Here is a 13,133-nt window from a genome sequence, read left to right as displayed (position 1 = left end):
GGTTGCCATACTAAACTTCACGCAATGACAAAAAAAGGAGCCAAAAATGAACTCTTAATCTTGAAAACTAAGCGTGCTGTGATTGTTAGAAAAAAAAAAAATTTCCGCTTCGGCCCTCACTCCGAGACCCCCCCGGCATACGGGAGACGATTTTTATTATACCCCTTCGGCGTTAAAGGGTTAACTGACTATTGGCACCAAAAATTGCGCCAAAAATTGCCGATTTTCAGTCATCATTGATTTTCCCTTATCAAGCCGTCAGAACGGAACCCCTGTCGATAACCAGGAACTGTCTGTAATATTTTGTATCACCCAGGCTTCCCTAGAACTCAACACCATGTTCAAGGAGAGAGAGCGCAAAAATTGGAAGGACCACTTCCTACGCTTCGTCACCCAACACTACGCCAGCAACAGATACTGGTCCTAAGGTACTGCAATTCTCATAAAGTTACAATAATTTCATTTTACGATGGGTTTAGCAATTACGTAATACCAATATGACAATAGTTTGAAAATACATATTCTTAAATTTAACGCACAACAGGTGCAGGCAGTAGTGTACAATCAGGCAACAGGCAACGTATGGTGTACAAAATCCTCTCAGGAGGAGGCAGCCACTCCCAAGAAAGGAGCTTCCCCAGTCACATAAGACAATGTGACAATTATGTGAAATGCGGGAGTGAGGAATACTGTATGTTCTCAAACATGCCTTTCCTTGTTCCCTCTTCTCAGAAAGCAAGCTCTCCACTTCACTTAGGGCTTTCTTCGACAAATAAGAGAACATTTTCAAGAGCTTGGCAGACTCCAATGGCTGATTACTCATCATAAAAGTTTAAGCCAGAGAGCAATGAGTCATGGGAGAGAAGAACTTCAAGAAGTTCTGTTATAAGAACTTAAGTAACAATGCATGGGGAGAGGAAGTTTATTCCTGGTCCTGGTCTTAATCAACTGACAAAGTTGGGGATAACGCAGGGTCTGCAAAATACAGGCAGTCCCCGGGTTACGACGGGGGTTCCGTTCTTGAGACGCATCGTAAGCCGAAAATCGTCGTAAGCCAAAACATTGTCAAAAATCCTAAGAAAACATTATTTTTAATGCTTTAGGTGCATTCAAAACTATGTAAACTGCATTCTTATTGCATTTTTCATAAAAAAAAAAACCTTTAAATATTGATTATTTTGCATTTTTGGTGCCATATTTCATCTGCCAGATCAGCATTTGTAGGCGTCGTAACTCTGGAACATGCGTCGTAACCCTGGAACATGCGTCGTAACCCTGGAACATGCGTCGTAACCCTGGAAATAATTTCTGATGAATATAATTGAAAAGCGTCGTAACCTCGGAACGTCGTAAGCCGAGACCGTCGTAACCCAGGGACGCCTGTACGTACTATCCAGTTGGCACAGTAAAGGAGCCAATGATGGGTCTAAAGCAGAAGCAGCCTGAAGGTTCAAAGCTGAACTAGACAAAATTAGCTTTTGAGGATTAGAAGGTGACAAAACCTGGAAAGGTTCCCCCTGAAACATTCACGCCTGCACAGTCAGTCAAAATAAGGCCTAGACTTCCTAGAGCACCTGGGAGCTATAAGAGAACCATCTACTATTTCATGACGTTTGGTCACTTCAGGGCACTCATGTACTTCAGGGTGCTCTGAATCTTCATGACGTTCAGCGAATATGGAATTTTAATTCTAAAATTAATATTAATAATACTTACCTGTATAATTTATCTAGCCCCAAATCCCCAAAAACCGCACCAAAATTTACCACATTGGCAACCCTGTTACCTCCTATTCTGTCCGCTAGTTGGCAACGCTGCTGTTGACAGTTACAAAACCTTCCCTGAAAATCAGTTGTGATAGGCAGATTGTGGGGTAGGATGGGTGGGACTAGATAAATTATACAGGTAAGTATTATTCATATTAATTTTAGAATAACAATTCCATATTAATAAACATTACCTTAATATAATTTATCTAGCCCGATTAACCACATTGAAAAGGAGGAGGGAATCTGAGTACAATTTCCCCTTCGGACAGAATAGGACATAAAACAATCAAAGAAATATATATCATAGGCAGTTAAAAACTCAACCCGAGGTCTAACATACTAAGAACTCAAAGTCTCCTACCATAATGCCGCAGAACTGCGGTAGTAAAGGACAAGGAGTAAGTGTATAGTCATTCAGTCTGTACTAAAGTCAGGTGACACACCAGGTGACCAGTCAGACAAAATGAGGACAGCAAGGCTGCACCCCGATGACTTTATCAAGCACTACAATGACACCTGCTCTCTCACGAATGTCTGGCGCCAAGAGAGAGGATCGGGTATTGACAACTCTTTCCCTGAAGGATGAGTGCCTGGACTGCCTGGGCGATTCAAAGCTAAGCAAACATTGGGGGTGTATCAACGCAACCCAACGTCGTCAGCAGCGATATCGGCTCATGAGCAACTCCTGACTCAAGCTTTCTGGTGCCAAGACAAAGGAGCGCGGAGCAAAAAGGCGACTCAGTCCCGAAGGACGAGTGCCGGCAGTCCAACCTGGTCTCATGTTAAACGATCATCGGAGGGTGTATCAACGCAACCGACGTCGTCAACGAGAAACTCAGGGCTACTAAATGTCGCCTGATCTCGCACGAGTGTCTGACTCCGAGAAAACAGGTAAGACAAAAAGTAGATGGTAAATGAGTCACCAGATGACAGCAGACGATCCATCGAATAATTCCCTATCCAGATGGACAATGGAAAAAGCGTGAGTCGTCAGGACAAGCGAACCAGTGGCTAGTCCTAGGTCGGCATCGACTTTGGGAGAAGCATAGTCGCCAGTGCCGACAACCCAGTGGCTGGTCCTATGTCACACTGACAATGGAAGCAGCATGAGTTGTCAAGCAGCTAGTCCTTGTCATCAACAACACCTAAATACCAAACTGCCTAATTCCCATTATAACTAAACCAAAAACTGCCATAAGTTATAATGTAAAACAAAAAATATCACAACAAAAGAAAAAAATAATATATAGGTAGCAACCAAACTTAAAACAGGAAGACTACCTAATTCTCCTGTCTGACGACCTGTCCTACCATCACCAACGGGCCCAAGGAACGAAAGTCGCCTAAAACTAGAGAAATATACCCTCCAGTAAAAGGAGCAAAAAACAAAAAAAAAAAAAAAAAAAAAACAGAAATAGAACGCTAAGTCGCCGCCTCAAGCACCTTGGCGACCGAGACGTTCTTCATAAAAGCTACTGATGTAGCAACTCTAATACTGTGTGCTCTCGGTGTCTGGCCCTCACGCAGCCGAACACAGTTTTAATAATAAGATCTCTGAGAAAAAAGGATACACCATTCTTTGATATAGGTCTCTGACATTTCGGGTGAAACAAACAGATGACGGGGACGACCCTGAATGTCCTTCATCTGGCGTAAATAGCATGAGAGCGCCCTAACAGGGCAAAGAACTAATTCCTCGTTTAAATTACCGACAAAGTCGACCAGCGACTTCAGCACGAAAGACCTGGGAATGGGATTATCAGACAATTCAGTCTTTGCGACAAATTCGGGAAGGCATGACAAAATCATGTCTTTTGTCCATCTAGCAACCATAAAGAAGTGCTTGCAGTTCACCCACCCTCTTGACTGTAGCCAGCGAGACAAGGAGAGTGTCTTAGAAGAGGTGTCCCTAAAATCGGCCGTATTCAGAGGCTCAAACGGAGGGAACCTAAAGACTTTAAGGACTTTATTAATGTCCCATGTCGGAGGAGAACACTGCAGACTGGGTCGGCCAACTGTCGCGCCACTCTGGAGGAGAACCCTTCGTGCTTGGAGAATCTCTTGACAGTCTCCAGGCATGAAGATGAGCATGTGGAGCCTCTGATGGAACCAATGAAAATGGGGTTGTTTGAGAAGATCTGGTCTCACTGTCAGACAAATGGGGGGGCCTCCACCAGAGCTTCCAGTAGGTCGGGAAACCACTCCTTTTGTGGCCAGAAGGGGGCAATCAAGGCGAGATCCAGACGCTTGGTTGCACTCACTTGTTGAGGACTGACCTCACCAGAGCGAACGGAGGAAATGCATAGTCTTGAAGGCCCTCCCAGTCCTGCAAAAGAGCGTCTGTCCCGGCACTCTGAGGAGTCTGGTAAGAGGCAAAAGATCTTGGCACCTAAAATTCAATGGGGTGGCCAAAAACAGATTGACTGTGACAGGCCACTTCTTCTTGAGGCTGTCGAAGACTTCCTGGTAAGTGTCCATTCCGACCCTTGAACTTCATTCGGTCTGGACAAGGCGTCTGCTAAGACATTGTGATGGCCCAGGATAAACTGAGGGACCAACGTAATCCCCGTCTTCTGCCCAACACAGGATTGATCGCGCTTCTTGAGTGAGAAGGTCCAACTGTGTGCCATCTTGGTTTCTTCAACTGTGTGCCATCTTGGTTACTTAAGCACGAGACTGCTGTGGTGTTGTCGACGAAGATTGCAACAACCGATTCCAACAGTTGATCCTGAAATGAAAGGCCTAGGTACACTGCCCTTAGTTCCTTCCAATTTATTGACATGATCCTCTCTTCCTCTGACCAAAGGCCCGAATCAGCCTCAGAGCCCAGGTGCGCGCCCCAACCTGGATCCGAGGCGTCTGACCAAAACATTAGGTCCGGCGGAACTGAAAGAAGAGATGTCCCTGACTTGAGGCGGTGAACTTGCATCCACCAACGGAGATCCTTCCGACATTGTGGAGAGGAGGCGACTATCACGAAATCCCAAGACTGGCGAAGTGTCGACTGAAGGGACCTCATTCTGAGACAACCTCCAGGAACCAGTTGGATGAGGGATGACAAATGGCCCAGGAGAGTCCTCCAAAGAGAAACTGACTGCATTATGAAAGAAAAAAATTCTTCGACCAGACTTAAAAGCTTGTCTATCCATTTCGGAGCGGAAGAAGCCCTCAAAATCTGGGAATTCAAAACAATCCCCAGATAAGTCAGATCTGGCAAGGGATTAGACTGGACTTGTCTAAGTTGATATAAATGCCCAACTCGACACAGAGACAGAACTATCTCCCTCAACCGTGAACGGAGACATTTCTCTAGGATTCAGCCTGGACTAACCAATCGTCCAGATACCGAAGCATCCTTACATTTAACTGATGCAAAATACCCGAAACAGGAGCCATCACCCGAGAAAAGACTTGTGGAGCAGTGGTGAGGCCGAAACAAAGGGTCTTGAAGTGGAAAACTCCCCAGTCCGTGAAAAACCAAAGGTAAGGTCTGCTCTTTGGATGGATGGGGATTTGCAGATAACCATCCTGCAGATCAATGGAAATCATCCAGTCCCCCATCCTGACTGATGAAAGAACAGTCTGAACAGTCTCCATTCGTAACTTGGATTTTAGAATGAACTTGTTCAAGACCGAAAGATCTATGATGGGGCGCCAGGCACCTGAGGCCTTAGAACTACAACACCCGTGAGTAAAACCAGGGAGAAGGAGGAGCTCGCTCTATGGCATCCTTCTCCAAGAGAGCTGAAAGCTCCTTCTCCAAGGCTTGACCCCTGATTGAGTGCGAGGAATAACTGCTGAACTCGAGAGGATGATTGGAAAGTGGAGGTCTCGAAACAAAAGGGAACTCGCAACCTACCTTCAGGACCTCCACCACCCAAGCATCCACTGCTCTCTCCAGCCAAGCTGACCAATGGCAAGAGACAAGCTCCTACTGTAGTCTCTGGGAGAGGTAATAAATCCTACTTCCGAAAATTCTTACGCAGAGGCAAGGAAGAAGAAGAAGAAGGAGGAGGTCCACCTGGAGGCTGAGCTCTTCCCCTGCCCTTAGAGCCCCGCCAAGAACCTCTCCAGCGTTTCAAAGAGTGAGCACCAGAGGAGGAAGCTGAGGCGCCAGAAACCCGAGATGAACTCTGGAAAAACGAGCCAGAAGGAGGAGGTTGTTGGGCTGGAGCAAAAGGTACGGATCTGGCACTAAACTTACGCTTACTCCTTGAAGGAACAGGAGGAAGACCAGAGGAAAAAGTCCTTGATAAGGCCCAGTGAGCTTGGGAAGAGGCATCACCTTGATGTTCCTTCGAAAACTCAGATATATCAAATAGGGAATCGCCAAAAGGAGAAGAGGACAACAAACGGCTTCTCTGAATCTCAAATACATGAGGAGGGCTGGTTTTAAAATTTATTAATTTTATTCCCTTCTTATTTTTTTTAATTTTTCAACTTGTTTTATGGATTTTTTAAATGACGAAAACAAAACAGGCTACGCCTTAGAGAAACACGAAAGGCCTGCATTGAAGCGCGGCAAGCTCGTTCTGATGTAACAGAAGCGATTGAAACAGACGAGCAGAATTTCTCAAAAAGAGGAGCATCGGGAGGAACAAACCTGGAGTCCTTGATATACATTAAAAGACCTCCGAGGACCCACATATTGAAGGATTGAGCTTCTTTTAAGGGGCTCATAACAGACTCCATGGCAATAACGTCTTCGATTGAGACTGAGACCGAAGCCTTGGAAAGCAAGGGTTGACCCGAGATTCGGACAAAATCAGGATTTGGTTGGGGGGTCGAGAGAATGAAGTATCATCCGCCACATGATAAAACTCCTCTCTGGTGTCGTAGAAGAGAAGAAGAGACTTCCTCTTCCCTTCCCTGATCACCTTCGAAAGTTAGGCGGCGACGTCCGCCCTCACTCTCGCGAACCTCTGAGCAAGGGAAAAAACGTAAAAATCCCTTCTGTAATAAAACGAGGCAGAGGCTGCTTCTGCTTAGGCCTCGCCTGAGGAAGAAAACTCAAAATTAAATCAAAAAGTTTCTTGAACTCAACATCATTACTGCCTTTCAAGGAAACATCAATATCACATGAATCCAAGTCATCATCATCATCATTGTCAGATCCTAACTGAGAAACTTCCCCTGAAGTAAGATCCTGACGACTAGCTATCTTAGGTCTAACACTAATAACCCTCCTCCCTTCTCCTAAATAGCGCCCTTTTGGCACTGTTACGGGACTAACAGGGACACATTGGGTAAAGAATCGTCAGGCACCTGCCCGGACCGGATCCCCCCTAGGCTTCGCTACGACGGGGTCACAAGCCGGGGTATCTGTCGCACCGTTACCCATGGTGCTGTTGACAGGTACCTGACGACGAGCTGAAAATGAATCTAAAAAGTGTTAGACATTCTAGTAAAAGCTTCTTCAAAATTCTGACAGCTTGTTAAAAACCTTAGCTGAAATGTGTCTATCTAGCTAAACTAAGCTGTAATTTTTCAAACTTTTGTTCCAACTAGTTTCCATCGCCAAAACTTTGAATCAACATCAGAAACGACTTCACTATTTACCGGTTGTACAGGTGGCAAAGCATCAATTAATTCGGAATCGGAATCACACGATACCGAAACCGAAGAGCCAGAACCATGAGCGCACAAATCAAGGAAATCATTAGATAGAGGTCTAGCTACCGATTTCTTTTTCTCCTTAATAAATCTGTTACGCTGCAAGATTCTTTAATGTTTCATACAGGCTAAGTCGTCAAGTCTTCATCAGACCAAGGCATACATAAGTCACAACAATAAGTCAAATCACAAACCTATCCACGACAAAGCTACAAATGTTATGGGGTTAATACTCCCTGCTACTCATCCTTGTCCCACAAGCCGGGGCAATTCCTGATGTTGCGGCAGAAAGAAGCATCGAATTATCTTGACAATCCACTGGACTGTTGGACAGGTCACGTAATTCCGGGTCGCGCAAAAATTCGTAATATAATATAAATACCACAATGGAAATAAAAGTTAATTCACTATTTCATGGATGTAATACATGAGTGGTACCAAACATAAAGTCGCATTAACAATTAATGAGAGCTTTAAAGGCACAAAAAGGTTTAGGAAATTTATAAAGAGCGGCCGTGATGTAAACAACACGGGCGCTCGTTAACAACTGATTTTCAGGGAAGGTTTTGTAACTGTCAACAGCAGCATTGCCAACTAACGGACAGAATAGGAGGTAACAGGGTTGCCAATGTGGTAAATTTTGGTGCGGTTTTTGGGGATTTAGGGCTATATAAATTATATTAAGGTAATGTTTATTAATACTAGGCATTCAGAGAAGCAGCAAGGCACTTTGTACTCGAAGAAGAACGCTTACAAGATGATGATGAATATCTATGCTCCCTTCCCTGACTGATGTTCAGGAGAAGAAAAGCCACCTCCTCCACTGCCACTTCACTTTTTTAAATTTTGAAAACAACACTGAACTAACTACTACATTAAATTTTTGATAAAATTTATTTTCTAAGCTGGCGAAGCGATTGGATTTAAAAGTGTGGGAGCAAGGAGAAGTAGGTGGTCTGGGAGAATGGATTGATACAGGAAAAACAGGATTAATTAGAGAAGCAACAGGAATATCAACATTAATGGACAGAGGTTTCTTAGTCTGGCTAACAACCATTTTCCCACAGGCTTTATCAGCCGCCTTTCTCTTTTGGTCTCTCTCTCTAATTTAGTTAAATACGTACTAAGAAGCTAACTATCATTTTCCCACAGGCTTTATCAGCAGCCTTTCTCTTTTGGTCTCTCTCTAATTTGGTTAAATAAGAAGCTCAGGCTTATCAGCTGCCTTTCTCTTTTGGTCTCTCTCTAATTTAGCTAAATGAGAAGCTAATGTCTTTCATTTCTGTTCACGTTCATTCCGTTGCATTTCATCTTGGTTAATTAATATTACCATACCTTCCATCTACAGTTTAGTGCAAAGGGTGTGAGTGTCACATGTTAACTTGGTCATTCGGGCTTTGCAGCCTTTGCTACAGTATCGGAAACTAGAAGAGGTAATGTCAGACATACCTAACAAGCAAACAAGTTACGATCATAAAAATCGGTCAAATCACAAGTCTCAAATGTAAAAATTTAAGTCAAAACAATGCCAAAAGGCTACCATAACAGAATATATCCCCAAATGGGAAGATAGTATAAAATTAAAAACCAAGCTGCTCTGTCAACAGTGTGTGTAAACGTTACAAGCATTAGAAACAAATTGAGCTATTAGCGTAGTTATTCCTCTTTCTTACCCTGAAAGTGGGTAGCTCTTGTCACCTACTCAAACAAAAGAATCACTACCACGAATTTTGAAAATTCAAGCTGCTGTAAAGTACAAACTTTTAGCAAAGTAACTATGTACTGGGTAAGTTCTATATTTTACCATATACATCTTATAAAATTTTTACATACTTAAGATACATTAGTGAACTTATTAACCTACAACTGGTTCTGAAGGGGTTAGAAGGTCCATATCACCAAAAAAAAATTACACTCTATGGGTTCCTTTATCTTTTACAACAGTAGTTTCCTATTAGAGCCTTCCAATGCATGTAACTATGTCTCAATGAGAAGTAAATATACTGCCATGAATAAGCATAAAAACACTTACCAAAACTGACAAAGAAGTAATTTACTTTCAGTTTTTCCTGGAAGAGGTACACCATTGAAGTACCACTGCAATTCTGGATATGGTGATCCAAAAAGTCTAACTTCCATCTTATATGGCTGCCCTAACTGTACTGCAACTTCCTGGTCTTCTTCGGGATATCCATATTCCACTTTCACTAAAAGATAAACAAAAATGTTTTATTGCAGCTATGCATTTAACAATTCCAGTTTGTTCTTATTACATTTTATCAAAATTAAAATACTTCATTCTGGTATAGTTGTCATGTAGTCATTGATTTGTTCCATAAAGTATACAATATACATGTTAAACCAGCAAATTTTGCATTAAACTGCATTTTGCCAACATATACAAGCCTCTAGTCTCTCAACAGAATACTGAGCTAGTCTGGTAGCTGACTTTATAACAAGGTTGATTGACTGATTGATTACTGGTTACTAAAACTGGTGTCACATCATCTAGGTTATTGATGCCATAAATTAAATATAAAATAAAATATCTAAAAATATATATACAGGTACAGTGCCCCCCCCCCCCCCCCACAAACCCCCCCCCCCCCCCCCCCCCCCCCCCGTATTCGCGGGGGATGCTTACCAGACCCCACTGCGAATAGTTGGAAACCCTATAAAAATGCTCAACACCTATTTTGATAGTTAAAAAAAAAAAAATCACTTTAAATTTTTATACCTGGTTTTTTTAATAGTTTTACCACAAAAAGTGCATTTTATGATGAAACTGATTAAGAAAATGAAAAAATCTGTGGATATTTCTCATTGGAAAATACTGCAAATAGGCAAAAAGGGGGGGGTCCACTGTAGTGATTATTTTTGTTGGATAACCCTGCGAATAGGCGAATTTCTTGCAAATAATGGGTAGATATGGTCCAGAGAGAAATCCATGAATCCGGAGAATGCGAATAAAGGGCCCACTGTACAAGCCAATTCTGGAAGTTCAATGCATTCTCACAATGATATATCAGTAGAATAAAACAAATTGGGGACGAAGCAAGAATCAGATTCGGACCGTCATCGGCATAATTGAGTGATGTCAGGATGCTGATGCCTACCCCCCCGTATAATTCTTAAATAAAACAAAAATGGGAACAAATATGCATCTTTTCCTTGAATCTTTTAAAAAGTTATATGTTACTTCACTGTATCCAATAATATTGTATGTATTCTCATACATACTACAGTGGGCACCGCCGTGTTCACGTTCTCCGGATTTGCAGACTTACGGATTTACAGATTTCTCTCTGGACCATATCTACCCATTATATGCGGGAAATTTGCCTATTCGCAGTACTTTTGGATGAGAAATATCCAGAACTTCCTGGTTTTTTAAATAAATTTCATCATAAAATGCAATTTTGTGATAAAACTTAAAAACCAGGTATACAAATTTCTAGTGGGTTTTCTTAGAGTTTTTACCTACCAAAATAGGGGTTCCAACTATTTGCAGATTCTAAACATTTGCGGGGGGGTCTGGTATGCATCCCCCGTGAATACGGGGAACCACTGTATTGTATCATATAATACGGTATTGTATTATACAATACTAACAAAGCAGTCAATGTTTTGGTTTGGAAATCAGCTAATGATGAGTGTGAGTTTTATTTTGCTGTATTAAACTCAATTTTGACCAAATTTTCTTGCTTCTAGCTAGTACAAAAGAATATCTAAAAACTTTACTTACATGAGACAAGTGGGCATGTTTATTGTGTAAAAACATTACGTGATTCCGTTCACTATTATCACTTTATTGAATCGCAATACGAACTATACATTATTTCTCTTTAATCAGCATGAAGAAAACAGTAAAATGTGTTCTTTTAAGCCCAGAAATTTTGATTTAAACAACTCTCTCAATTTTATGATTTTTATCTACGTTCGTGTTTGATGGCTTTAGTTTACGGGAGTTTTATTCTTATTGTCGGTGCACGATAATATAATCATTAACAGCTTGAACAGTTTTCTCAGCTTCAGCTACAACTTTGTTTTAATTTCACAGTGTATTTCCTTGTTGATCTTTGATTTATAGTGAATAAAGTTATTACATAAAAATATATTTGTCCTATTCTACATAATATTTATAATGTAACTATGGTAATTGTTTACTGTCGTACGATAGTTGAAATACAAGCCAAATGGATGTTGTTATACAATTCGGTTATTTCTCGTTTGGTTGTTCAAGGTTTTACACATTTACGCAACGAATAGAATGTTAAAACAATACTTTCGTCATCCTCTTTTGCTGTTTTGGAAATTATTTAACTAGAAAATGGGATAAAGTTAGGCTACTGTAATTTGGTCTCTCTCTCGCTTCCTGATTGTACGCCGTTGCCTGCACCTGTTACAAGCAAAATTTAAAAATATAAAAATATTGTCGTTTCAGTATTAATTGCTAATCACATTGTAAAACTGGATTATCCTAAGACGAATGATCGCAACTTGAACACTACCTGTACATAATCATATCTATACACATGTACTATCTATACAAACACACGTACTGCCTATACACACAATTAAAATTTGTTGAGGAGGCCTGCCTCCCTAACAAAAAAGATACTTAATTGTTATATATTTCAATCCTCACCAAGAATTGTAGTGAGGACAAAATGTATTGTCAGGTCCCCAAGATATGACCCTATGTCTTAGATTCCCAAGACTGGGGCATTTGACCAGCAAATGTCTCACATTCAATGGCACAATATACAGTCATTGCAAAATGAAGGATTTTCACCTGACATCAAGAACCCTTGGGTGAACCATGTATGTATGTCCAATCCTTAGCCTGCACAACATTGGTTCTTGTCTCATTGGCACACAGGGATATGGCCAAGGGGATACTGATGAAGTAATACTGCACATCTTTTGATTTGTTTCAATTTCTTACCAAAGGGACTGCCAAAGGTTTGTAATTTTCTGACCTAAAAGAATATATACATCTTGATATGGTAGTTGGCATCTTCTGGGTTGGGGAAGTGACAGGTGACTTTGGAAGTTGAAAAGCTTACTCATTTCCAAGAGCCTCAACATGAGAAGGCACCTTGCAAAAATTTACTTCTTTACCTCTTCTTTTCATTGGACATTTCTGTTTTTTCAATGAAACACCTGAAAGGTAATACATCACCATCCTTGACATGTTTAATAGCTTGGTTACACATTTTACTCCAAAAGCGAATGTCTGAGGTTGCTGGGGGTGATTTTCATAAAATTGCAAATGCATTTCTGGCACAGATGCTGGTTAAAGACTTGGGGGGCCTCTGAAATCAGTAACAGCTAAAAACCAGCAAATATTGGTAATGAAGATCCTGAGGCATCTAAGCAGCATCTATAAGCATGCTCTCAGTAGATGATGATTTAAATGCTCCTGTAGACAATCTCACTCCTCCATGATGAATTGAATTGAGCATTTTGGGGCTACAAATTATGCTTTCCTAAGCTATAAACGTCACAACCATAAGCTAATTTTGAAAAGAATAATACTTTGTATAGTCTCAACACCTCAGAAAGTGAGACAGAACTTTCAGATTCATGGCATTCAAGCATTTTGTCAATATATTTCAGATGTGAAATCCAAGTCCGCTTGCTATAAAAACTCTGTAGTAGTCTGAATGTGATTAATAGTTTCTTTTTATTTTTAGTGTTTGTTTGCTTGATTATTTTAATATCTATACTTTTTTCTGGAGGTGAAAA

At 41.2% G+C, this 13,133-nt stretch overlaps 1 protein-coding gene across 2 annotated transcripts in view; it reads right to left on the bottom strand.

Annotated features, from left to right (window-relative positions):
* The window catches only part of LOC135208003 (peroxidasin-like), a 104,809-nt gene that overhangs the window by 37,129 nt on the left and 54,547 nt on the right, over positions 1-13,133 (bottom strand). For both annotated transcript variants that reach the window (XM_064240098.1, XM_064240097.1), the window contains exon 4: positions 9,415-9,589. In XM_064240098.1, coding sequence (XP_064096168.1) covers positions 9,415-9,589 — 175 coding nt within the window. The remainder of the gene's footprint in view (positions 1-9,414; positions 9,590-13,133) is intronic.

Source organism: Macrobrachium nipponense, chromosome 34 (assembly GCF_015104395.2).
Source record: "Macrobrachium nipponense isolate FS-2020 chromosome 34, ASM1510439v2, whole genome shotgun sequence".
Classification (NCBI taxonomy): domain Eukaryota; kingdom Metazoa; phylum Arthropoda; class Malacostraca; order Decapoda; family Palaemonidae; genus Macrobrachium; species Macrobrachium nipponense.
Note: the sequence above shows the minus strand (reverse complement) of the source record. Positions and strands in the feature narration are given on the sequence as shown.